This window comes from Lasiodiplodia theobromae (assembly GCF_012971845.1).
Source record: "Lasiodiplodia theobromae strain AM2As chromosome Unknown scaffold_5, whole genome shotgun sequence".
Taxonomy (NCBI): Eukaryota; Fungi; Ascomycota; class Dothideomycetes; order Botryosphaeriales; family Botryosphaeriaceae; genus Lasiodiplodia; species Lasiodiplodia theobromae.
In genome coordinates, this window is record NW_023336541.1 from 488987 (window position 1) to 512435 (window position 23449).

At 54.5% G+C, this 23449-nt stretch overlaps 5 protein-coding genes across 5 annotated transcripts; 1 reads left to right on the forward strand and 4 right to left on the reverse strand.

Moving 5' to 3' along the window:
* Positions 1-3710: 3710 nt before the first annotated feature.
* On the reverse strand, positions 3711-7558 carry LTHEOB_2000 (Checkpoint protein kinase; the record flags this gene model as incomplete). Its single annotated transcript, XM_035510765.1, has 3 exons — positions 3711-5941; positions 5990-6488; positions 6608-7558. 3 exons carry the CDS (start codon positions 7556-7558, stop codon positions 3711-3713), a joined length of 3681 nt encoding a protein of 1226 aa, XP_035364940.1.
* A 913-nt stretch (positions 7559-8471) lies between these two features.
* Positions 8472-10367, reverse strand: LTHEOB_2001 (uncharacterized protein; the record flags this gene model as incomplete). The annotated part of the gene is made up of 1 exon (XM_035510766.1): positions 8472-10367. One exon carries the CDS (start codon positions 10365-10367, stop codon positions 8472-8474), a length of 1896 nt encoding a protein of 631 aa, XP_035364941.1.
* A 5275-nt stretch (positions 10368-15642) lies between these two features.
* Positions 15643-17068, reverse strand: LTHEOB_2002 (Hexaprenyl pyrophosphate synthetase; the record flags this gene model as incomplete). The annotated part of the gene is made up of 2 exons (XM_035510767.1): positions 15643-15804; positions 15866-17068. 2 exons carry the CDS (start codon positions 17066-17068, stop codon positions 15643-15645), a joined length of 1365 nt encoding a protein of 454 aa, XP_035364942.1.
* A 254-nt stretch (positions 17069-17322) lies between these two features.
* On the forward strand, positions 17323-18208 carry LTHEOB_2003 (ATPAse vacuolar Er assembly factor vma12; the record flags this gene model as incomplete). Its single annotated transcript, XM_035510768.1, has 2 exons — positions 17323-17610; positions 17666-18208. The coding sequence occupies 2 exons, from the start codon at positions 17323-17325 to the stop codon at positions 18206-18208; spliced, it is 831 nt and encodes a 276-aa protein (XP_035364943.1).
* Positions 18209-22203: 3995 nt separating this feature from the next.
* LTHEOB_2004 (uncharacterized protein) lies at positions 22204-23091 on the reverse strand (the record flags this gene model as incomplete). The annotated part of the gene is made up of 1 exon (XM_035510769.1): positions 22204-23091. One exon carries the CDS (start codon positions 23089-23091, stop codon positions 22204-22206), a length of 888 nt encoding a protein of 295 aa, XP_035364944.1.
* Between the last annotated feature and the right edge of the window lie 358 nt (positions 23092-23449).

Below are 23449 nucleotides of genomic sequence, written 5' to 3' on the forward strand. Positions count from 1 at the left end.
GCAAGCGCATCCTGCGGATCATCTTCGGGTGCCTCCGGCGCGCTGGCTGTAAGAGGAAGTTGACCAACGACATTTTGAAGTGTTTAAGTCTCTTACAGAGGAGTATCGCAGTTGAAGGCTAGCATGACTCTGTTTTTCGGTCATGCCATGGGCAACTGAAGTTTTCGTCCGGACGAGAATGCATAATTATTAATTCCACATTTACATCCGGATGATAGCTTCAACTACCCATATGTTTATTTTCTTTGAAAAAAGAGAGAGAGAGAAGCACGGAGGCACATTTACGCTGTTTGTTTTAAGGGCAAAAAGAAGAGGAGAATGCTGAGGCATAGTTACGCCTGGGGCCTTACTGTTCTTTCTTCACTCTAGCCTTCGGCTGCGATATCCCTCTGTAATTGGTTAACCTCACAATGCAATAAAACGTCACCACGTCAGCAGAGCTGAAGGCAATCTTTTGCTAAGCCTTGGAATACAACAACCTACTTCAAGATCGAGCAGGACCAGCAACCGCACCATGTCCTGGCACACTCGTACCTGCGAAGATATCGATTTGACCTGGATCGATGGAATACCAAGTTGTCTCCGCTGCAACTCCTCAGCCTCCCATTTGATCGCCGAGACGAGCAAAGTGCCGCCGCCTCCAGCTCCTCCGCCCGCCGTGAAGCGGTCTCGACTGAAGTGTGCTTGGCCACCATGCGTTTCGTATACTAGATCCCGCTTCGGTCAAAACCAAAACGATCTTACCGCTCCCTCCGCCGATGATGTTGGCGGCTGGACGGACGAGGCCGAAGAGCCACGTAGCGATGAAGGCACTTTACGCGACATCGAATCAAGAGTTTCTGCAGAGTTCGGCTACGACATTGCACCTTCCGGTGTCTTCTCCAAAGCTGCTCAAATGACGGGGGAAGATACTGCTCCGCGTTCGGCTTTAGGAAAGGACCAAATGACCAAATCTCAACATTCAAGCCTCGCCGGCTTGTCGCAGCGCAGCATTTACGCAGATCTTTCAGGCGCTGATGGTTTTCGCCTCCTTGCCTTGCATGGCGCCAATGACTTCAACGATCCAATTCTTTGTTCTTTCGAGCCTGCGCAGCTAGACGACCCTACACTACCGCTCTACGAAGCTGTATCATACACGTGGGCGGATCTTGAGGGAGATAAAAGGCTCTGCCATCCAATATTCGTTGGCCCTCAGCTGGATGTTGTTCTGGTGACAAACAACTGTATGTCGGCGTTGCGCAGGTATCGGTACCAACATAGGAGGCTTCTTTGGATTGATGCGATATGCATTAATCAGAACAACCCCGTCGAACGGCAACTTCAGGTCAGTCTCATGGGCAAAATCTATTCTGGAGCATCCAGGGTCTTGATATACCTTGGCGAGGCAAGCGAAAGCGCGGGAAAGGCGATGGCTATCATTGCGTGTCAGCAAAGCAACATTGAAGAGGGAAAGGAGTGCTTACAAGAACTCTCGGAGAGAGCTTACTTCCATCGAACTTGGGTCATTCAAGAGATCGCCTTGGCCTCCAAAGCCATTGTTACCTGTGGCGGAACAACGGTTCACTGGGCAGACTTGTGCTCTACCTTCCAGACGTACGGGGTAGAACTCAAATGGATCACTCACTTCTCTAGTCCGGCACACCACGGGCGCAAATCCCCGAACCTTTTTGAACTCCTGCTGGACACGAGAAATTCTTTGTGCTCTGATCCTCGCGACAAAGTCTTTGGAGTTATCGGTTTAGTCGAGGACAATGAGGCAAAACTGCTCCCCGTCGACTACGCTCTGTCCTTCCAACAGCTCTATACAGGCTTGGCAGCATACTGGACTCATAAATTCCATGACATTCGATATCTGAGCATTGTGAACACACGGAGAAACGCTGATGTTGGCTTGCCATCTTGGGTCCCGGATTGGAGCTGTGTCGCGATTCGTGACCCGAATTCTGGACCTTTGGAAATATCTATCAACGTGGTTGACCCTTGCGTTTCCTGGAGGTTGGATTCCTTGGATATGAAATCTCTGGGCGTCCTGAACTGTCGAGATCCTAACCCAGACTCGATAGTTTCTGATTCAGGGGCCCTAATTCTTTACGGGTTTGTCCTTTTCCAATACTCGCAAGGCTGCCTCAGCATCCCCACGGAGCACGAAAAGGTCGCGGTTGGTAACGTACATATCAAAGATCCTGGGAGTTGGCTTAGTGAAGCAAGTAAGCTCGAAATTCTGGTGGTTCCGGCTTGGAGCTGGAAAGTCCTCCTGTTGGAAAGACTGATCCCGGACACTTTCATTTTCTCATTACGAACTGCGAATTGCTCCGTATCACTGGAAGCAATCGTTGAGGCGCTGGCAACTCCATGGCACATTGTTTCTGATATCCATAAAGCCGCGGCGCGTCTTATTAGTGATTGGATCATCGAAGTCACGATTCGCAAGCTCTTCTTAGTGGCGATCAAAATTGAAACATATGGACCGCTTCCCGAAGGAATTTCAGAATTTCTCCAGTGGGAACCAAATCGCCTCGTTCTGGAAAGGATTCAAATCGCACTTCAACAAGGATCCAAGAGGACGAACGAGGTCTCTTTTGACAAAACCCCTCTTCGAACGATGAAGCAAATGCGTACGCATATGCTAAAATCTGCCAATCAAGAGGACCTTCGCATGTTTCTGAAAACATTTCAGCCATCGAAAGGAGAAAATAATCCCGTCCGTCTCTTCGACGGTAGGGAACCCTATACCGATTTGGAGGCCGTTTTGGATACGCGAATCCAAAGTCTCCAGGACAACCCTCAGGAACAACTTATTACGAGCTGGACTCAAAATTTCACTGAATGGGAAAATTCACTCATGCAGTACGGGCCAATCCTGGACACATTCAATTACTTTCATGAAATAGGTTTCAACCCATCGTTCGCAGTTAGTCAATCAGTCTTGATTCCCAAGTCTTTCGTAGCGGCCATCCTGAAGTCTACACTAGGCATTGAAGCTAATCCGCTAAGTACACTTGGAGAGAAGTTTTATACGGCTTCAGTAGTGTATAGAGCTTATCGATTGATAGAAAAGACATCTATTGACGAAAGCCTCTCATGGGAATGGAATCGAGAGAGGTTTTGGATCTGCATGCTCTCATTCCAATTGATCTTGCGGCTGCGGGGGCTTTTGCAGGATTGGCATATTCAGTGGCATGTTTGGAAGTCTGATGAAAATTTGCAACAGATTGCGATTGTTTAGTTCGAGTAGCTTAGCAGCTATCTAGCCCTCATACTTCAGCATGGCCTTCTCATTTCATTTAGTCTCATTCTAGTTCGCTGGATGATGTACTACCAGAAGAATATATCCTTTAGTCTACGACGCGACGAGTCCTACGAGGTGAGAAAGCTGTCCGCAAGAGCCCAGAAAGAGCCGACATCCGCCTTCGAAACTCTCTTATTAACGGGTGTTGAACTGCTCAACCAATGGGTAAGCTTTGATAAGAGCTTAAAGAGGTGGGAGTGGAGGTGGGGGTGAATCTCCAGGGCGGAGATTGATACCATTTCCAAGAGAGATTCAAATTCTCGAAATGGAGGAAGTTAAATTCGTAGCCAACCTTGCCAAACCCCCAAGAACCCACCAAAGCCGCCGCCGCCCTATAAACAAATTGGTATACCCAAACGCCAGCCAAAGTCTTGCCCCAGATGAAAAAAGAGAAAAACGCATGAGCCGTCCACGGACCTCTCTAAGAACTCAACCTCCCCTTCTTCGCGCCCACCCTCTCCTCCATCCTCCTAACCAATCCCTTCAAGCCAACGCCCCTCTCGCAATTCGCCTCCAACCACCGTTCCATCCCCTCCCTACACCTCTTCATCCCCCTCAGCACCGGCAGCCGCTGGCCCTCCTCCTGCTCCATCCACTTGGTCGGGTTGAGCAAGAGGTCGAACAGCTCAGCCCACAGCTCCGTCTGCCAGTAGCGCTTGAAGCTCTCACGGAGGCGATACGTCTTCGTCGCGCCCGCACCGAGGGCCGCACCTCTTTCAGCAACCGTCTCGATGTACTTGCCAAACAGTAGCGAGTGGATGGTGGCGGCGAGCCCGTGGTAGTCGACCTGGAACGTCCAGGGCCGCATCTCACGCATCTCGGCGCAGTCGGCCTCGGTCGTCTTCCAGTCGGCGATGAACTGCACTTCGGGCCGGAACGCCCGCATGTCGATGCCGCGCCCCAGGTCGATGAGCGAGATGCCCTTGCGCGACCAGCCGCCCGAGCCGTCGGCGCGGTACTGCGACGACCACTGGCCATCCGTCATCGATGTTTCCAGGCGGGCCAGGACGTTGTCGGCCTTGAGGTCGCCGTGGATGATGCCCTTGGCGTGCAGCGCCTCGACGGTGCGCAGCAGCTCGATGGAGAAGAACATGGCGAGCTGCTCGTCCATGACGCCGGGCCCACCGGTCGTGATTTCGGCGCGGGCGACGTTGACAAGGTCCAGGAGCGTGCCCTGGTCGCGGTACTCGAGCACCAGGTAGCACTCGTCGCGGAACATGCGCATCTCGTAAGCGTGGATGATCGACTCGGCGGCGCGGGACACGCCCAGACGACGGTGCGCCTGGCGGATGATGTAGAATTCCCAGGCAGAGGGCGGGTCTTCCATCTTGATGGCTTCGAGCGGCTTGCGCGTGAGAGCGCCGAATGCGCCCTTGCCCATCTGCGCTGGCCCTTCGTCTTCATCCACCTCCATGCCGATGTTTCTGCTTTCGGCAAGGTACACGGGAGCGAATGCACCTTCGCCGAGCTGACGCTTGATGGTGTATTCCCTGTCGCCGCCGTCGAAGTAGATAGTCGGGGCGACGAAGTTGCCTCCAGTCCTGTCACCACCATTCTTCGCCTTGGCAATTGCCTTGGTGAACTTCTTGATCTCCGCGTGGCGGCCGAAAGAACGGTCAAGCTCGGCGTGGTATCCGTCGTAAGTCGAAAGCGGCGGGTGAACGTTCTCCAAGATCGTCTGGCGGATGTGCTCATCTACGGGGTTGCACTGCTTGTCCTGGATGAGGGGACCCTTGGGCAGGACGTCCTTGGCCTCCTGCGCAACGGTTGATTTCGAGACGCCCAGAGGAGCGGGCTTGGACCTCGAGTCCTTGGGCTTGGGCAGAGCGGGTTGCATCATTCTGCCGCCATTCTCTTTCAGGGCTTCTTCCAAGATTTCGTTGAACGATCCGCTGAGGTCTTCGGTCTGATCCTCCAGGATAGTAGGTGTCTTTCCTCCTGGCTGGCGGCTCGGCGTCTTCGCGTTGAAAAAGTCCTTCTGCTCTGCCAGCACCGTCGCGGCACCGAGCGACGACTCGGTCTTTTCAGCGATGGGCGTCATGAACGGCAGACGGTTGTTAGCCATTTGCACTTGGTCCCGATACGTCCATCTAGGAACCTCGACGTCTTCCGGCGGTACAGGGACGAAGCTTGTCGGTTTATGTTGAGGTGAAGTCGGCGTGTGGAGGTCCTCTGGTTCTTGTGAGCCTCCATACCCTTCGTCCTCGTGGACTTGCATCGTCGATTTTTCTGTCTCTTCTTCGCTCTCACCTTCTTCCGACCCGCTTTCTTCCGAATCTTCGTCTCTGGGCACATGCTTGCTTTCCGTAAACTCTGACCATGCGCTCGCCCGGCTGGCATTGGTATCGTCGTCGTCCATTGCGCTCCTCATGGTGAAGTCGCCTCGCGTCGTCTCGTCCCCGTATTCGCTCTCCGTGCCGGACATCCTACCAGTGCAAGTACTCTCACCTCCGCTGGTGTACGTGTCATCGTCATCGCTCTCTTCCTCACTTTCCTCCTCTTCAGACTCCTCCTTGGCCGCTTTAAGAGGCTGGTTGAAGATGCCATAGATTTCGTCCATGGCCTCTTTGGTGTTGATCGTCATTGTTGGCTCCGCAGTCTTCTTTCTCCTCACCGGTTTGTGGCCTGTCGGGGAGCCAAGGTTTGCTCGTACTGGAAAAATCAGCTCAAATCACACTTCCACAGCAAGAAGCAACCTACTCGTCTGCGTCTCATTTTGAACTTCCATGACCTTGATCTTCCTCGTCCGGTTCGCACGCTCCTCCTTGCGCTGCTTCTTCAGCAGCTTAGCCCTCTGAATTTCTTCCTGCGACGGCGGTGCATTCTCATCGTTAACATCGTTGAGCGCAACGCTCTGCTTCAAACCTTTAGCAAGCATAGCAGCCGGGTCCTTCACCGGAGACTGCTGCGGGTCTTTCGGCTTCAGCGCTTTCCTCTCCGTGTTCTGCTTTCTGGCCTGCTCTTGCTTCCGCTGCTCCGCATCCCGGCGGTTGATTGCTTTCCAGTCGTACTTCATCCATCCCCTGTGCCTCGCCCGGAGCTCCTCGAAGCAAAACTCGGCGGCCATGGGGTCATCCGCATTCGGGTACACAGCCTCTAGGTTCACGAAGACGCGCTCGATCTTGCCCGTCCGCGGGTTGACGGTTTGCTGAGCTTCACGCATGGAGCTATTCTCTGCAAGAAGAGATTCTGATACGGACTGCATATACATAACAAAGCGTAAAAGCACGCCGCCCAAAATTAGTCCTGGTCTTCGTAAATATTTCGGAAAAGAAAGCGGGGGGAAAGAATGGGTAAAGCATCTCGATGCGGACTTACCTGGTCCTTGAAGATCATCAGCTTCTCCGCGCCGACGTTCCTCTTGCCCCCATTGAGCTTCTGCCCTGCCCAAGCCTGCGCTTCCTGCTTGTTCTCCTTCCTGCGCTCCGCCATCGTCTGGAGCGACTCGCCCTTCCTGCCAGCGCCGCCCAAGACGGACTGCTTCGGCTCCTCCGAGTCGGCGAAGATGGCCATCTTTGCCTTCTTCTTGGTCGTAGCGCCCCCTTGAGGGTTGGGCGAGCCGGTGGCCGGGCCGAAAGCGTCGCCCTTGTCCGCCAGCGCCGCCCTGACGACCGGAAGAGCGGGGCTCGACGGGCCGTTGCTGTCCTGGTCGCGCGCCTCCATGCGCTGCTGGAACTCGCCGTACTTGCGCAAGAGGCGGGCAGGCGGGTGCGCTTCCTTGTCAACGCCCATCGAGAACACCTCTTCGGCCTGGTTCCACCGTCCCTGCGTCTCCAAGTATGCGGCGAATTCCTCGTAAAAGAGCGCGAGGCCGTCGCCGATGTTGTGGCGGGCCAAGAAGGCGAACGTCTGCCTCGGCTCGTCGGAAAAGAGCTTGATGTAGTTGAGCCAGAGCTTGAGGTAGCGCGGGTCGTTTTTGTAGTGCGGCGACTTGAGGAACGCCTTGGTTGCTCTCTCGAGCAGCGGCAGCAGCTGTGATTGCTGCGAAGCGGGGTTGGGGTATGTGTCGAATGTCCATTTCACGTAGCGGTCGTAGACGTCGAGCGGGTCGTCCGACTCGTCAATGGTCTCGAGCTCTTTTTCGAATTCTTGCCGCTTGACGTTATTGATCTTCTCTTGGTCTGAGGGGATGGGCTTCAATGCATTGTCGGCATTCCTGGGTGAGAGGACGGCTGCGAGCGCTCTTGCTGACCGGCCGCCTTGCACGCGCTGGATGTTCTCCTTGTGAGGTTCGATCTCGTCGAAGTTGATGAGGTCGTCGGCCGCCATGGTGACGTGGGGTATCTCGTGAAAAGCAATTAAAAGAAAGAAAAGGACTGAGAAGAGTTCGCCGGTGACTTCAGCGATTTGGAATGGTGTTTTTGGCGTGGCGACCTGGTGGTTAGTAGAGCTTTGTCGTGTGTGTTGGGCAGAATGTTTGGGAGCGACGGCCATCTCTGTTGGTAAACAAGCGCCAAGCCGCTAAGCATCGCTCAGCAACACGTGCCGCAGCGTGGCCTCGATTCACGCGTCACCATCTGCACGGATGCTCGTCATTGTTCAAATCCGTGCTTTATTTTTTCCTTTGACGGACACTTGAATCTAACTACAAGAAAAATCATCATGCGTTCGTTTGGACGATTAGGAACGCATGAAACGCATCCTTATGGCCCGCCTTCATTGGTCGTAAACATGACATCGTTAACGCAATCACGTACAAGGAAAGTTAGAGAGCGTTTTTGGGAAAACCGAGCCAGCAGGACGAGGAGAATGGAGAGAGAGAAAGAGCCATGTCGAGTGGAGACGAATGGTCGGAGATGTGCGCCGGGGCTATGCATTTCCTGTGATGCGCGAAACAACTTATGCTGCTGCTTTCAGAAACGCAGGAGTGCCCCGCCAAGAACGCAAAATGGAAAAATGAAAATAAATAAGAGCGAATTAAAGAAATGAAGAATCCTGAGAAAGGTCGTTCTTGCCTTCGTCGTCATCAGAGATCTAGGAAACCTCGGATCGCCGTTTTGCGCCCACAGCACCATCAAATGAGCAAACAAAGGACATCCACAAGGTCGCACCTCTACGAAAAATGAATCGGCTCGTGGCCGCCGGGAGCCATCGCCGTACGCCGGGAGTCGTATGCCGCAATCGCTAATGCAAAGTCAACGCTCTCTGTGCAGTCCAACGCCAGTCATGCAAAGTGGTCAAGCTAGTTGCCTAAGCCGCCAATACGCTCCTCGAAACTTGCAGACTCCTCAAACAGGCGTGGCGACGTCATCCGGGGGAATGTGTTGCTGATGTTGTTATTGGAAGGCCTTCCGCAGAATGGAGATCCCAACCGTCTCGCCGGATCTGCCGGAGCCTGTGGGGCCAACGCCGACGGATCTTCCTGTTCGACCGCCATCGGCGATCCGCTCGACTGGTCAAACGAGGACGGAGGCGTGAAAAGCGCGGCAAGGTTCCTCGCGCCGCCTCCCATGTCGCCCAAGCTGAAGCCTCGAGCCCGTACGCGGCGATTGCTGATTTCGGCCGGAGCACCGAACAATTCTTGCAAGATGTTGTGTCCTACGTGCGAACTTTCGGCGTGCTGCAGGTCTTCCAAGTATTGCTGGGCTCTGCGCTTGAACGATCGGGTAATGGGGATCGGGGCATGCAATTCGACAGGGGAATCAAGCATCGGCTGAGGCTGAGAAACGGGCCTGACGGTTTGCACATCATGGTGCGGCTTCTGGGGCATGCCGGCAAACGGAGAAGCGAGCGAGGAGCTGGAGTGACCAGACTCGGGGCTTCCGAGGCCGAGGCCAAACTGGAGGGATTGACTCTTCTGGTGAGCATTCGAACGAGCATTTTGCTGGCCGAGCCAGTCATCATTAGGAGCTTGCTGGGATTCATCAGCTGCCAGTGCATGAAGGGGGTTGCCCATTTGCATCATGGACGAGGTACTCGTGGTCAAGGAAACGTTCATGTCGCGAGTGGAAAATGAGCCGGGCGCATCGTTTCGATCCGCAGGCTGGGCAGGTTCAAAGGGGGAGGTCATTGGGGCGGTTCCCAAGCTTGATTGAGAGCGCGGAGAAGAAGACGGGAATGGAGATGGCGTCCGGGTCTTCAGAAGCCGCTGGTAGTGCGCGGCGAGCATGGGCTGGCGCTTGCAGATCTTGCGGAGTCGGCCGCGAGCGGCTGCTTCCGATCGGGGCCATTTGACGCCGGGTTTCGGGATATCATGGGTGGTGGGGGTATTGCTGCCACTGCGACCATCTCGGGCATAGGGAGTGTTGTGGCTTTTCGCCATGGCGCCTCTCCACGTCTTCTTGGCTTGTCGTGCAACCTTGGTGCAAATACCCAGAGGGGGGACGGTTCCGGGCAGCATCTTGAATGGGGTGACTGTGGGGTCTTGTAGACACATCATGTAAGTCAACCAAAGATGGTCATCCATTGCTTTGGTCCAGACGGTGTCCTTGCGAGTCCTCATACGCTTGGCGGGTCGCTCGGTGTTGTACGCCTGCAGAGGCGAGGAAGGGGGGAATTGGCTGGGCTTGGGCTCCGGAAAGACAAATGGGTCTGAGTTGTCACTCTCGGGGCTTGTGCAGCTGCCGCCATACGAATCCGTGCTACCACGAGAGGAGATAGAGGAGTCCGAAATGCCGGAGCACGCAGACGATGGACGGCTGATGCTCTCGGCCTGGCTTTCAATGTCCGCGTCGCGGTGGAAGTTTCCAGTGCTGTTCCGCTCCATTCCGATTTGGGCCACTGGGGTCTTGGGCGGAGAGAACAGGCGGAAGGCGGTGGGAGTGGGAGCAAGATAGCCCCTCTCAGGTTCGGAGGACGTGTCCGAGAAGGGCGCGTAGGGCGCGTCGAAGCCGGGCTCCGGAACCTCGATGGTGGGGATTGGCAGGTCTTGTGACGCGTTTGCGAAATTGGTAGGTGCGTACGTCGGGAGGGCACGCCTGCGACGCCTGACGCGGTACGTCTGACGAGGAAGCTGGGGCGGTTCTGTCGGTTCCTCGGCGCATTCAGGCTCCGGCGTCCGTGGTTGTTCGCCGTCCGTGTAGTGGAAGGTGAAGTTCTTCGGCAGCGTGACCGAAAGGTGAGGCCGTACGGGAGGCATCTTGCTCGGAGATATATAGGTCGGCCGGTAAGGAATCAGTCGGAGATTATGTTTATCCCTTGATTGTCGTCCACCATACAAGAAGAGCACGTGTGGTACGCGACCCCGAGCTCTGTTATCGGCCTCCTTGCAGGTTGAATTCCAACGTCGCGGTGCCGGCCAATCGAAGCCCAGAAAGCTTGGAAACTCTTATTGTTTGCTAGCGAAGCGGATCGTGCGATGCCTACGCTTGCGCGAAGATCGAATCAGGCTGTCGGGAGGCAGGCGCAATGTTTTGATTTGTTGTTTTGGTGACGAGAGTCCTCTCCAGCTGTCGCGAATACGTGGCGCACGCGTCTGGCGGCCGCTCTGAGCGTCTCGAGTCGTGCCCGGTGGGAAGATCAACGGGAAAAGCGGTGGGAGCGAGCGTGGTGGTAAAGAGTGTGGATGCGACAGCAGCGCGCGCGGTGTCGCTGGAGCAAATCGAGCGAGGCCGCCAAAGGAAAAGTGGAGCTACGGTAGGGGAGATCGCGGATGGGCGTGTGCGATAGAAGGAAATCGAGCGACGGAGCGGTGGCTGGACAAAGGGACGGCGTCGCGAGAGTCGCAAACGGCGGGCAACCGGGCGCGCAGCGATGGGTAGGCGGGCTGTGGCGGCGGGCGAGGGTCGCTGAGCAGGCGCGGGTCACGGCGCAGTGCGCATGGCCGGTCGAGGGTGGTGGGCGGCGGTCTGGGGGAGGAAAGGCGAGCGGTGCGGCGACAAAGCGGAGAGGTGGTGAGGCGGGCGAGGGTCGCTGCGACGGGCAGGATGTGGAAGCGGCGATGCACCCGTCCGCGCTAGCATCACCTAGCATCACCTAAACCACAATAGCGCCACCCTGGCTCATGGCACGGCTTACAGGAAGGCTTCACACCGATTCGAACACCGCCAGCAGACCCTGAAAACTGGGAAGAGCAATGCCAGCCGACGCCCGCACCAGGCCCGGGCAGCCGCCGACGTAGCAACAGCCGTCGCAGCGAGCAGCAGCATCGCAGCAACAGCGCAGCAGCCGCCGCCCGCCAGAAGCAGGAACCGAAAACGGCGGTCTGCGCGGCGCCCGACGAAGGACGACGGCCACGCCATGCGCCGCCTATCAACAACCCTCGCGCTGCGAGGTGTGCACCCGGACGCCCTCGGCGGCGATTGGCTCCCGCGCGCCGCAGCACAGCGCGAAGGGCCTCCACCCACCCCCCGGCCGCTGTGACATGCCCAGCCCGACGCAGCTTAGCGTTCTGACGCGCAACGAACGCGTCGACGCGTCGGTGGGCCGCCCGGCCTCAACGGACGGATCCTCATCCAACAGCAATGCTGCATCGCGGAACGGTTCGACCCAGGGAACGGCGCCCGAGGGGGGCGCTGGTCAAGCCGGCCATCTCCTGCGGCGCCGTTGGGCGCTATGCAAGGCCTCGCGTTGTGGTGTTTCGCCTACCCAGCCTCGCGCGCCGAGGCGACGCGCGCCGTCAAAGCGCGCGACACGGCCGCCGATCAGGCGGACATGGAGCGCACGCTGTCCAGACCGAAGATCCTCGACGGGAGGCACGGACATTTACAAAGCTGGCCGCTGGCATCTGCAGAGACTCGAGCGTCGGCCCAATCGCTCTGCTTCCAGCGTCCGCGCCGTTGGCACAGCATCGTGCCATGCATACATACGTGGTCGCCAGTTCGGTCGTGGTCGTGCAGCCATCACTCCGCCTCCTGCGCTGCATCCGATCACGTCCCAGCTCCCCCTCATGCAGCTCCCGACAGGGCCCTACGTGGTGATCCACGTTGTCTGTGGGCTGGCATGTTATGAGGAGAAGCGGAGCTTCTGTGTCTCAGCCGTTCCCCCACCCGCTCCTGCGATGGCATGCATCGAGATCTCTGTTGTCTCAACGACGCGGCTCACAGCGATCAATCTTCGATGGCGTTGGGGGCTGGGAGCATGGGATAAAAATAAGAAGCAGCTGACGTCGAGCGGGAACGACGCCTACCGACCAGCCGCCCCCTCGACTAACTTTCCCTCGGCTTGCTTCTCGCTTCTGCAGGCAATTGTCTAGTAATCCCCTCAGTCACTCTCTCATTTTCTTTGTCATCTACCACTTTCCAGTCCCATAGTCATGCAATGCGTGGTACGATGGCTCTGCGTCCAGTCCATTGCCGCCTAAAACGCCGCGCTGGGGTGGTCAGCACGCAGGAACCACCTCTTCCCATGGGATGGCTTTGCCGACCACGCAGGAACTCGTTGGGGTCATGCAGCCCTGCCAGGCAGCGGCATGTCTTCTGCGCAATGGCTCGATCCGAGCCACACCCGTACGGACGCCATCTTCGTCGGATCAAGGGATAGGGCGGCGCGGCAGGGCGGACGGGAAGGCTGCACATGCGATCACCGGATCAGCGTCGCGATGATGCCGGGACATTATGGGAGATTGCACCCGAGCCGCAGTCTACCGCGCATGCAGCACGTGAGAAGCGTTTGCGACGGAAACTAGATTCAACGTTGACGTACTGGGCGGCGCTATCCCAACTCAACCGCCATCCAGAGCGCGGCACTCACTACCTGGATCGAGCATGAGGTTTCCAGATTCCAGCTTCCGTGGATTTTGGGGGTTTCCCCGCCCTATCGCAATTGGGACGCGGGAAGGCCTGCCTTGTGACCTGTGCTTGAAGAATGCGGAATGAGCGCGCCGTGCATTGAACCATTGAACCATCAACGAAGCTTTTACAACGTCATCGAAAGATATTTGCTAACTACCGCTTGGCTCTAGGCTATCTTGACAACTACGGCAATCCGTCGTTAGTGCATCCTTTCGCTGTGGTTCGCACTCGCCGTTGCCAACCCATTCCACGCAATCGTCGATCTATATTTGTGACGTCCACGTTGCGCAGCGTCTGATTTGAACATGCCCCTGGGAGCTGAATCGGCGGTATACCTAGAGATACGGGAGGCCGTCGGCTCGAGGAGAAGGTTGTTTCTCTCAGCTGAATTGACATGTAAACAACGCCCCGAATCCCGATTGGTGACCCCATCACTTGAAGAGTACACGAAAATGCGGAAGTTCCAAACGAGCAACGAACGCTCGCAAGATTACTCGGTCCCAACCGAGCGTGACGAAGTGCCCGAGAAGTAGGTCCGTACGCTAGTGGTCGGGTGTTGGCATCAGCGCTCAGCACGATTCATTCGGTGCCTTCATTCGAAACGCTCCGTGAGAATGCTGTTCCAGCAGCACTAGCGTACACTACCTCTTGTTTGCTGCAAGTCGGGAAATTGCGCGCCTTGGATCCGAGGCATAGCTTGCCATTGAGAGACCGATCCGTGCTTCGACCGCAACGAAGTCCGCCTCCCGACCGGTGAGAGGCTCCAAAATGTCTCGCATTCACGCGCTCTTCCTTCGCCCCAACCGTCCCCTGTTCTCGCCGCGGCGCTACACGGCAGCCCGCATGAAGTAGGTACCGTACGATCTCGCCGCTCAGTTCGTCCGCGCCAAAACGTCGCCGAATGTCGCACGATTTGGCTTTGTTGTTGTTCCACCTTGCACCACCTTCTCCTCGTAGGCTGCATACACACTGTGCGGGGCAACTGCGCTACTACAGCACTGCAGGCCAGCTAGTGGTTACCAATCGACGCATGTCCGGAACTGCTTGCGGCTAACTGCAGCGGAGAGCGGCCAGCATTTGCATTGGCATTGCTTTCGTTCATGCAGCGCAAGTGGCCGTTCCTGCCGGCTGCTCCAATCTATCCTATCGTTGCTTTTTCTTCTGTTCCTTGTTGCTTATCCCAGCCCTCGGCCCTGGATTGGTGGAGAGACAGGTCTCGGTCGTCCATTGGGCGTGCAGTGTACCGCAGTCATTTCCGGCCTGCAGATGCGTGGCGTGGGGTGGCGCTTCGTCATGAAGTTTGTGCGTGACGGTCACAGGGAGTCTTCCCGGAAAGACATGTTTATGTGTTACTCTTTTCGGTCAATTTGGTCTCAGCGAAGAAACGGGAGCTAATTAGGTCAGGACGAATGGTTACAGTCCCCTCTCGCAGCGGATGGTTGGCGTGGATTTTTTTTTTTTGCTCATGTCATGGGTAGCTGAAGCTATCGTCCGGAAGTAGATGTCGAATTAATAATTATACATACGTCCGGACGATAGCTTCAACTACCCATATATGTCGTTATCCGTGAAAAACCCCCCTCCCCCTCCCCCGAGAAAACGGCACATATCATGGGTACTTGAAGCTATCGTCCGGACGAGAATGTGGAATTAAAAATTCTACATACACGTCCGGACGATAGCTTCAGCTACCCACACATTTTATTTTTCTAATGAAGGGTTGGGGCATAGTTATGCTGTGTTCTAAAACCCTGCTACGTATTATTCGCGCTGACCATCGGCTGCAACACCCCTCTGTATCCAGGCAATAAGGATGGCTTGAAAGTTAAATCTGCAAGACTCACCCTAAATACGACCTTTCATGTCGTTGTACTACAGCCAGATTGGCTATTTTGAATTCTTACTTCGTGACAGAGAGGAATATAAACTCAGGTAGCTAGTGGATTGATCGGATACGAATCTAGCATTGCCTGGTTTGTGTCATGCATCTATTGGTGAAAGTAGCGGACACGAGTGAATTAACTTTTTTTTTTGTAGATGTGCTCAAATCCCTGGATAGAAGCGGGTAAAACATATCCGTAGCCCGCTTCATTAATCTCGTGTCCTTGCATTGCCAGCGCTCCGTAATGCCCAGCTACGACTCCCGCCTTGCGTAGCATGGCAAAACCCTTCGTCAAAAGCCAAGCAAAATGATTGCGGAGGCGTTGTAGTAGTATCACAGAACAACAATTCGTCCGCAGTACCTTGCATCATCAAGACATGCCGTCACGTCACAAAAGTCAAACAATCTCGTGAAACTGGCAACTCCATCCGCTGTTGGATTCCTGTCAGGCAAGCTGAAGAAGCGAGAAGAGACGGAACATCTACATGCAGAGATAGATGGGAGAGAACAGAACAGAAAGCATATCAGAAGGTGGCAAACTAGGGATAAGTGAAGTGGCATAACGTAAGCATACCAGCGCCCGTCTCCTTTTGTTTGTTACCGAACCAAGTACCCCCGAGTCCGCATCCAGACCAGAGAAGAGAGATCAAAAAGAAAAAGTTGCATCAAAAAACAATGCATGTGACCTGCCTGTTAGCATCAAAACTCGAAGACGTATGCTTTCGCCGCTCTATGATGGATCGTATGGTACAAATATGGGAACGGAAAAAGTTGCTTCGAATAAACAAAAAACGTTTCTTTTACTTCCTCCGCTTCATGACCTTGGTGCACATCTCAATGAGACCGTCCTTGGCCTCGCTGGTAGGGAAGCCGCTGATGGCTTGGATGGCGTTATCAACGTACTGCTGGGCCAACGCGCGGGTCTGCTCCAGGCCGCTGCTACGCGCCACGAGTTCTCTTGCCTGTCGGTCCAATTAGCTTCCACCCCGGTCACAGCACTACGTCACTTCCTTCGAAACCTACCTTCTGAACATCTCCGGGCCGCGAGAACTTCCTACCCACCAAAGCGCCCAGCTCCGCATTGCCCTTCCACGCAAACAGCAACGGTGCAGTCGCCAAACCCAGCTCCAAGTCTGCACCGGCCGGCTTGCCCAGCTCCTCGGCGGTGATGGTGTAGTCCAGCATGTCGTCCACGAGCTGGAAAGCCATGCCCAAGTTCTTGCCGTACTGGTACGCAGCCTCAACGACGTCGGGCGCGCTACCGCCCAGGATGGCGGCGGCACGACAGCTCTTGCTGATCAAGCTAGCGCTCTTCAGGTACGTCTTCTGCAGGTAGTACGTGACCGTGTCCTCGGTGAAGACCGGGTGCGCCTCGTCGCGCGCCGTGTTCTTCAGTTGCATGAACTCTCCCTCGATCAGGTTTGCGATGACCGTCGCCAGCAGTTCCGTCACCTCGGGATCGCGCAGCCGCGCCAGCGCCACCGATGCCCGCCCCAGCAGGAAGTCGCCCGCCAGCACCGTCATCTTGTTGCCGAACTCGATGTTGGCCGACGCCGCGCCCCGCCGGGCCTCCGAGTGGTCGATGACGTCGTCATGCAGCAGCGAGGCCGTGTGGATGAGCTCTGTAATCTCCGCCAGCCGCCGCTGCGAGGGAAGGATGTCCGAGTCGTCCGGACGGTAGGTGTTGTCGATGGAGTTTTGCGAGGTGATGGGTGTGTTCTCGGGGTGATCGGGGTTCTCGTCGACGAGAATGTTAGGCGGGGTAATGGAGCGGTCCACGTTGCGCACAGAGGGCCGGTCGTTGTTGGGGATTAATGCGGTTGCGCGCGACATAAGCAGCACGAGCATGGGCCGGACATATTTGCCCTCAGACTGGGTGTAGTATTTGGCCACGGTATCAAGGGTAGGATGTCCCGAGCCGAGCAATTGGCGTATATTCTTCGTGAGAAACTTCATCTCTTTGGCAACGGACCGCAATGGGTCTATGGAGATGGGTGCTGACGGGTCGGGCGCCGAGTTGTTAAAAATCTGTTGAGCGGCGGCGGCGGCGGCGGCCCAGCTGGAGCCCTCTCGCCGCCGCGAGGGGTGATAGAAGACGGACGCTGCGGAGGTAGACTGTATGGCGGAGGGGGAGCGTAGGCATCTAGAGCAAAGAGATATCCGTGGGCGATGAGCGGCGAAGACGCTCCGGGCGAGCGCCGGGCTTCGTGCTGCGCGGGCGGCCATTGTGGATGATGGCGCAGGAGTGCAGGAGCGAATTGAGCAGGATCCGGGTTGAGCTGGACCGGGAGGGGTTGGCGGCGGTCGCAGACGTGGAGTGCTGCGGGCTGCAAGCAAAACGGTTGCACGCGAGGGTTCGAGCGGCGCGAGTCGGGAAAATCGAACAGGGATCTTGCGCCAAGGCCAAGCCAGAGCTCTGAGCTTCAGCACCCGCAGAGCCGCAGGCAATCGCTGCTCCACATCACCACCTACCCGCCGCAATGGTCCTCCTCACAATGACCCCGTCCATCGTGGCGGCGGTCCAGCGATATGAAGCTCTCGCCGGTGCCGTGCAGATGCAAAAACTGCAGCTGGACGGAGAACCGCAGCTCAGCGACCCAGCGCCCGGCAAGCCCATCTCGCATGCCCAACTAATCGACATTTCCGACTTTCTGAAGGCTCGTGCGGCGCAGCACGATGACGACAGCGAACCAGCACCCTCTGCTCTTAATGATCTCCTTCGGGGATCCAAAATCTACGTGCCACCGCCTCCGCCAAAACCTGAGCCTGTGAGAATTCAGAGATGCCAACGTGCCCTGCTCCGCTGACAACCTGCCTTTATAGAGTAACGAATACAAAGAGTTAATGGCTCGTCTCCGAAAGGAGGAGGAAGCCCGCGCTTACGAACGCATGCTGAACCCACCCCCGCCCACAGAGACGTTCTCCCAGCGCTTCCCAGCATCGAACGCCGACCTCTTCGCTCCGCATCCTATGGATAGTTTTGCTAGCAAGGATGAAGACGACGAAGTTACCTACGCCGATATCAACAGGCAACTGGCCTTAATCATCAACGTGCTCGTGTCTATCATCGCCTGCAGCGTTGCTATATGGATTGCTGCGAGATACTGGAGTACCCCAGCACGCCTGGCACTAAGCATGACAGGAAGCGGAGTCGTGGCGGTCGCCGAGGTTGCCATCTACTTGGGATACCTCAGGAGAATTAAGGAAGCCAAGGTCGAGGAAAAGAAGAAGCCGGAAATCAAAGAGATTGCAGAGACATGGGTGATTGAGGGCAGCGGCGAAAAGAAGAGCGTCGCTATTCAGAAGACCGGAATAGCCAGTGGCGAAGCGGACACTGTACGACACCGGAAAGGAAAGCAGAAATGAGCATTTGAAATACATAAAGCAAAAGTTGAATATCGTCAGTCCTGCACTTTACCATACCAAATGCTCTCAGGAGCTGGGAGAGAAAGAATGCCGGGCCGCTATAGAGCTGCAGAGATGATTTTCTGAGATCTCGTCGGTACTCTGAGTTGAGGTATCCTCGGAAGCCGAACAGTTGTATGTACTTCGACGCTCCACTACTGATCTCTCGCCCACATGTGTACGATGCGCCTACTCCAGTAAACTCCTCATTCGAACTTGTCGCTCCGTTCGAGGCTGCCGATATCAGCCTTGGCACTTGTAAAGTAGAGCCTAGTAGAACGCTGACACTGGAGGAGGGCGATTACCATTTGCCGCTATGTAGTAGCTGCCCATGTCCTAATATCTTCTTAATATATCGATATAGATTAGTATCAACTTGGTAAGATAAGGAGAAGGTTCGGGCTGTGCGGGGTAGCCGTGCCCCCTGGTGAGAGAGCGGCTATCTTCAGCCTTGCATTACAACTGCTGTCGAGATCATTGCGGGCTTCCAAAGCCGTTTCGAGTTAATCAGCTTGTCAGCATTTGGTGCTCAAAATCGCTTTCACAATAACAGGAAGATAAAGAATCACTGAAGGGCCACCTCAATCTGCAGTTTGCTTACTGAATCTGCACCCGTGCATGTCACATGCAGCCACCACACGCAACGGAACGCCAGCGCGTAAATAATTACAGAAGGGTATTAGAACCGATTGCTAGCGTGAAATTTTTTTTCGCTCATGCCATGGGTTATTTGAAGCCATCGTCTGGACGTAAATGTATTATGAATTCCACATTTACGTCCGCACGATAGCTTCAACTACCCACATATATTCTTTTTCTTATAAAAAAAAAACGAAGTCATATTGTACTTACGATATGTCCTATAGCCCTGCTATTCTTCATGCTAGCCATTGGCTGCAAAATGCTGCTGTATCCTGGATTTACCTTTTTTTCTCCGTTCTTTGAAAGGTAAAAAGGATCGCCCTAGGCGACGCTGACGTGAGACTCTAGACCTTTTTCAGAAAATATTGCCTTGCATATGTGCGGGATCAGCCCTTAATGTATATCATTTACTGTTCTTAGAAACGTAGGAAGCCATTTTCTTGAGCCTCACAGAAACACCGATAGCATGCTGGCGGCTGATTTGTTGCCAAAAGCGCCGCAATGGTGGACATAACAACAGATCGGGAAACGATACTACGTGGCGTGGCTTAGAGTATCCACATTCAACACGCCCATCTCAATGAATGCATCCCTTCGAGAATTGGGAGCCATTCTCGACAGCCTTATATGAAGAGACCGCCAAACCCATCATCCCTCGTGCCAGCAACAGCCAACAAGCAAGTTGTGACTACACAATCGGAACAAAATCATTTGAATCTTCGGTCTCTCACAGAAGGCGCCATGGCGTCTTTGCCAGAGTACGACGACAGCATCTATACAGGAATTTGGACGAATTGGGCCCACGGGAGGCTGTTTGGCGCTACCTTGACTACAACGCGCACTCATGGAAGCTTGCTCATCGCCTTTCTATCCCTCTTCGTCACTTTCGTTGGCACCAGATTTTGGAGGATCGGATGCTTCATTGTCCACTATATCTATTCGACGAGCGCTCCTCGTGACGGACTTTATCATCAACGACAAGCAATTTTGCGGAATGCAGCAAACGGAACTACTGGCCTGTGGGGCTTCTGTGAAGTCTTATATGCATGGCGCAAAATTGCGAAAAGGCCTTACCGCCGAATTCTACCACCGCTCGTTTTCACGTTAATCACCCTGATCACCTTCGCCTTAGCCAGTACTTTTTCGTCCCGGATTTCGAGTGCTGATGAGACCCAAGTTCTCCTTTCAGGAAGTGGCTGTAGCAAGGTTCTATCATTCAGTAAGAGCGACCATGTCCATGACATATACGCCCTATATGTCAGCTATCTTCCACACGTCTCTAGAGCCCTTTCTTCGAGTGCCAATTATGCACAGCAGTGCTATTCGGAAGGTTTCAATGATGTTGGCTGTAGGAAGTTCGTGAGAAGAAACATTCGCACGAAAGCGAACCGCAGCGCGTCATGTCCATTCGACCCTAAAATCTGCAAAAGTCAAGACTCCAACCTTCTTCTTGACACGGGTTTCATCGACAGTCGAGAAGATTTAGGGCTCAACACGCCTCAAGATGGACGCTTTCTTTATAGGCGCCTGTTGCATTGTGCTCCTTTAATGACAGAGGGTTACTCCCGAAAGGAAAGCACAGCGCACGCCAACAGCAGCCGAGAAGAAAGCGTAATGTTGTACTTCTATGGGAACACTAGTAAGAACAATTATACACATCGATACCCAATTGGAACATCGTGGGCCGATCTCTTGGACTATAGTCCGGATTTTACCTTAAGGTCAGTCGAAGGTTCTTTTTTTTTAAGCTGTACCGCTAATCACATTCTTGCAGGGCTCTGGGTGCCAAGTACCACCTGAATGGTTCCTGGTCTCATGAATCATCAAATTTCCAGCCAATCGATGAGCTGAAAATTGAGGATTCAAGAGTGATTACTGTTTTCCTCTCCACGAACAGTGTTGTCTTTGTGAAAAATTCGAGCGACATCTGGTACTCCGCAAATCGCATGTACGCGAACGGTACAGACCTATTTGGTTTTCCTCTTTACCGGAGCGATGAGCCTGCATCTCCTTTAGGATGCTTGGAGAAATCTCAGCTGTGCAATCCAAATCTGCCTCCAGGGAAAGACTGCACACAGTTCTTTTCGTCTAGCGATGATAACAACATCACGATGCTGTGGCCGGATGAAACTGATCGTAAGGTAGCCAACTGGAATGTTGAACTTGCAGGAAGACTAGAGACTAGTGCTTTATCCGTGGTACAACTGCTGACGCAATCGTCACTGGAGTCCAGCTCTCGAAGAGCAGACGGTTTCCAAGGCCCAATTGCAAACAATCAGTGGCAGTTGGATGTTGAGAAATGGCATAACATATCAATGGCGAGACTTCAACAGCTATTTGTGGAGACAGCAACCGGAAGTCTTGATACCGCAATGCGCGACTTTCTATCACCGCCGCTCAACGACAGAATGAAGCGTCTGTGCAAGAGCCAGGTATGAACGACCAGAAACAATGCATGATTACCATGGAATGCTAATCACTGTCTAGATGATACAAAGCACCGCTTACACGAACTTCTCAGTCTTCGGGCTCGCTGTTATCTTCATCGGCGGTGGCTTGGTCGTTACGCTATCTTACGTGATGGAGCCTCTTGCTTGCTGGATACAACATCGATATGGCCTTGATGTCCATACTCGCTTCGAGTGGACTATGAATGAGACTCTCCAACTTCAGCGTCTGGCACACGAGGAACTCGGAATCGGATCATGGAAGTGTTGCGACAGGAAAGTTCCAATCACCGAATGGCGAGATCGACTTGCTGTGATTGACCTGGAGGACTCAGCCCACCCAAAGTTGAAACGTCCACCACCCTTCTTGGAGAATGTGATGCTTTCGACACCAGCTGTGGGAAGTACGCATGGTCTGGAAAGGGGTGATGATAGAGGTTCGGGAGGTTCCTCAGACTATGGTGCACTTGCCTCTGCTTGGGACAGCGTGGAAAATGTTGGTCTACAAATCTTCACTGAAGACACTGTTCCCCTTACGCAATATACATCACCAAAGGCTTAGGATACACGGAGATGAGCAATATTCTACAAAGAGACAATGGAGTCACTGCTACTACCACTGACCTCGTTGATCCCGTAGATATCAGTGTCCTCAGAAAGACCCTCAGCAGATCTACAGTCCCCTCTTGCAGCCGATGGCTAGCGTGGATTTATTTTTTTGCTCATACCATAGGTAGTTGAAGCTATCGTCCGGACGAGTATGTAGAATTAAAAAATCGACATTCTCGTCCGGATGATAGCTTCAGCTACCCGTGTATGTTATTTTTTTTTTTAAGGCAGAGCTGGGGAGCCCTGCTATTCTTCGCGCTAGCCATCGCTGCGAGAGGGGGCTGTACTTCCACCCTCCACTACTGACTCCTCGCCCATGCCCCTGCGGCGCGCCTCATCCCGTAACTCCCTCAAATTTTCGAACTTCCTGCTCCGTTTGAGGCTGCTGGAATCACCCTCAAACGCCAGCCTCCTATCCACCAATCGCTTATGAGCTGTCACCAAGTCTTGAATCAGGTCCATTCTCGTCCCGATCTCCTTCAAGATTGCCTTTTCCTTCACCTGACTTGCCGTTACTACGCGATCAAAAGCCGAGGTGAGGTGTTTGCTCAGTGTTTCAGGACTCATAGACCCCCTGCCCGTCTCACCGTCCCCCCTGTAACCGCTGCCACGACTGTCAGAAGAAGGTGGCCTAGCTGGCATCTTTCCCTTGTTCCTCGCCTCCTGCGTACTCGCCGACGTATCTTCAGTGCCCAACGCATCTGCAGGCCTCGCAGCGCAGTCCAAGCATTGATTCACCACATGCTTTTCATAATCCCTCAGCGTTGTGGGCGCCACTGAACCCGTTCCCGTTGAAGAAGCGCAATCTAGTCCCTCGACATCAGGAGCAGGAGCAGCAGCGACAGCAGCGGGTGGTGTCGAAGAAGCCCGCGAAGAACTCATCTTGCTCGACGGCGCGGGCGATGTAGCGGCAGAAGAAGTGACAGCGGAGGCAGCCCTCCCCGCCACGTTTTGAAACACCAGCAACCAGAAAGCCTGGAAGAGTCCGGCCAGCGCGGCCCAGCACATCTGGGCCAAGAGCTCCTCGAGTCGGTCGAAGAAGTGCTTGAGAAGCCGCTTGACGAACATCTTGGACGCCTGGTCGGATACGGATTGCGGGAGGAGGCCGGAGAGGCGGGCGAAGAGATTGGCGAGGGTTTCTGTCATTGTGATGATGATATCGTATTTATACTGTGAAGTTATTTTCTCGAGTGATTCTTAATTCAACACTAGAGAATAAAAGAGATCATTAATATTTAAGCAGTTCAAGAGTATTAGAAAAAGCAGGAGGCCACCGCAGGCATTGAATCAAAGATCAAAGCGAACCTGAGCCACGTATACGCAGCATACGGTGGGGCTGGTCACTGCAAAACAACAAAATGGATAAGAATGACGGTTGACACCATCATTATATTAACGCACGAGGCTGTGTGTAGCCTCGCATGCAGTGCTCGACGTACCTTCTATGCCCGGGGTATATTATCAAAAAACAGATTACCACGCCACGGAACCCCTTCTAAAATAG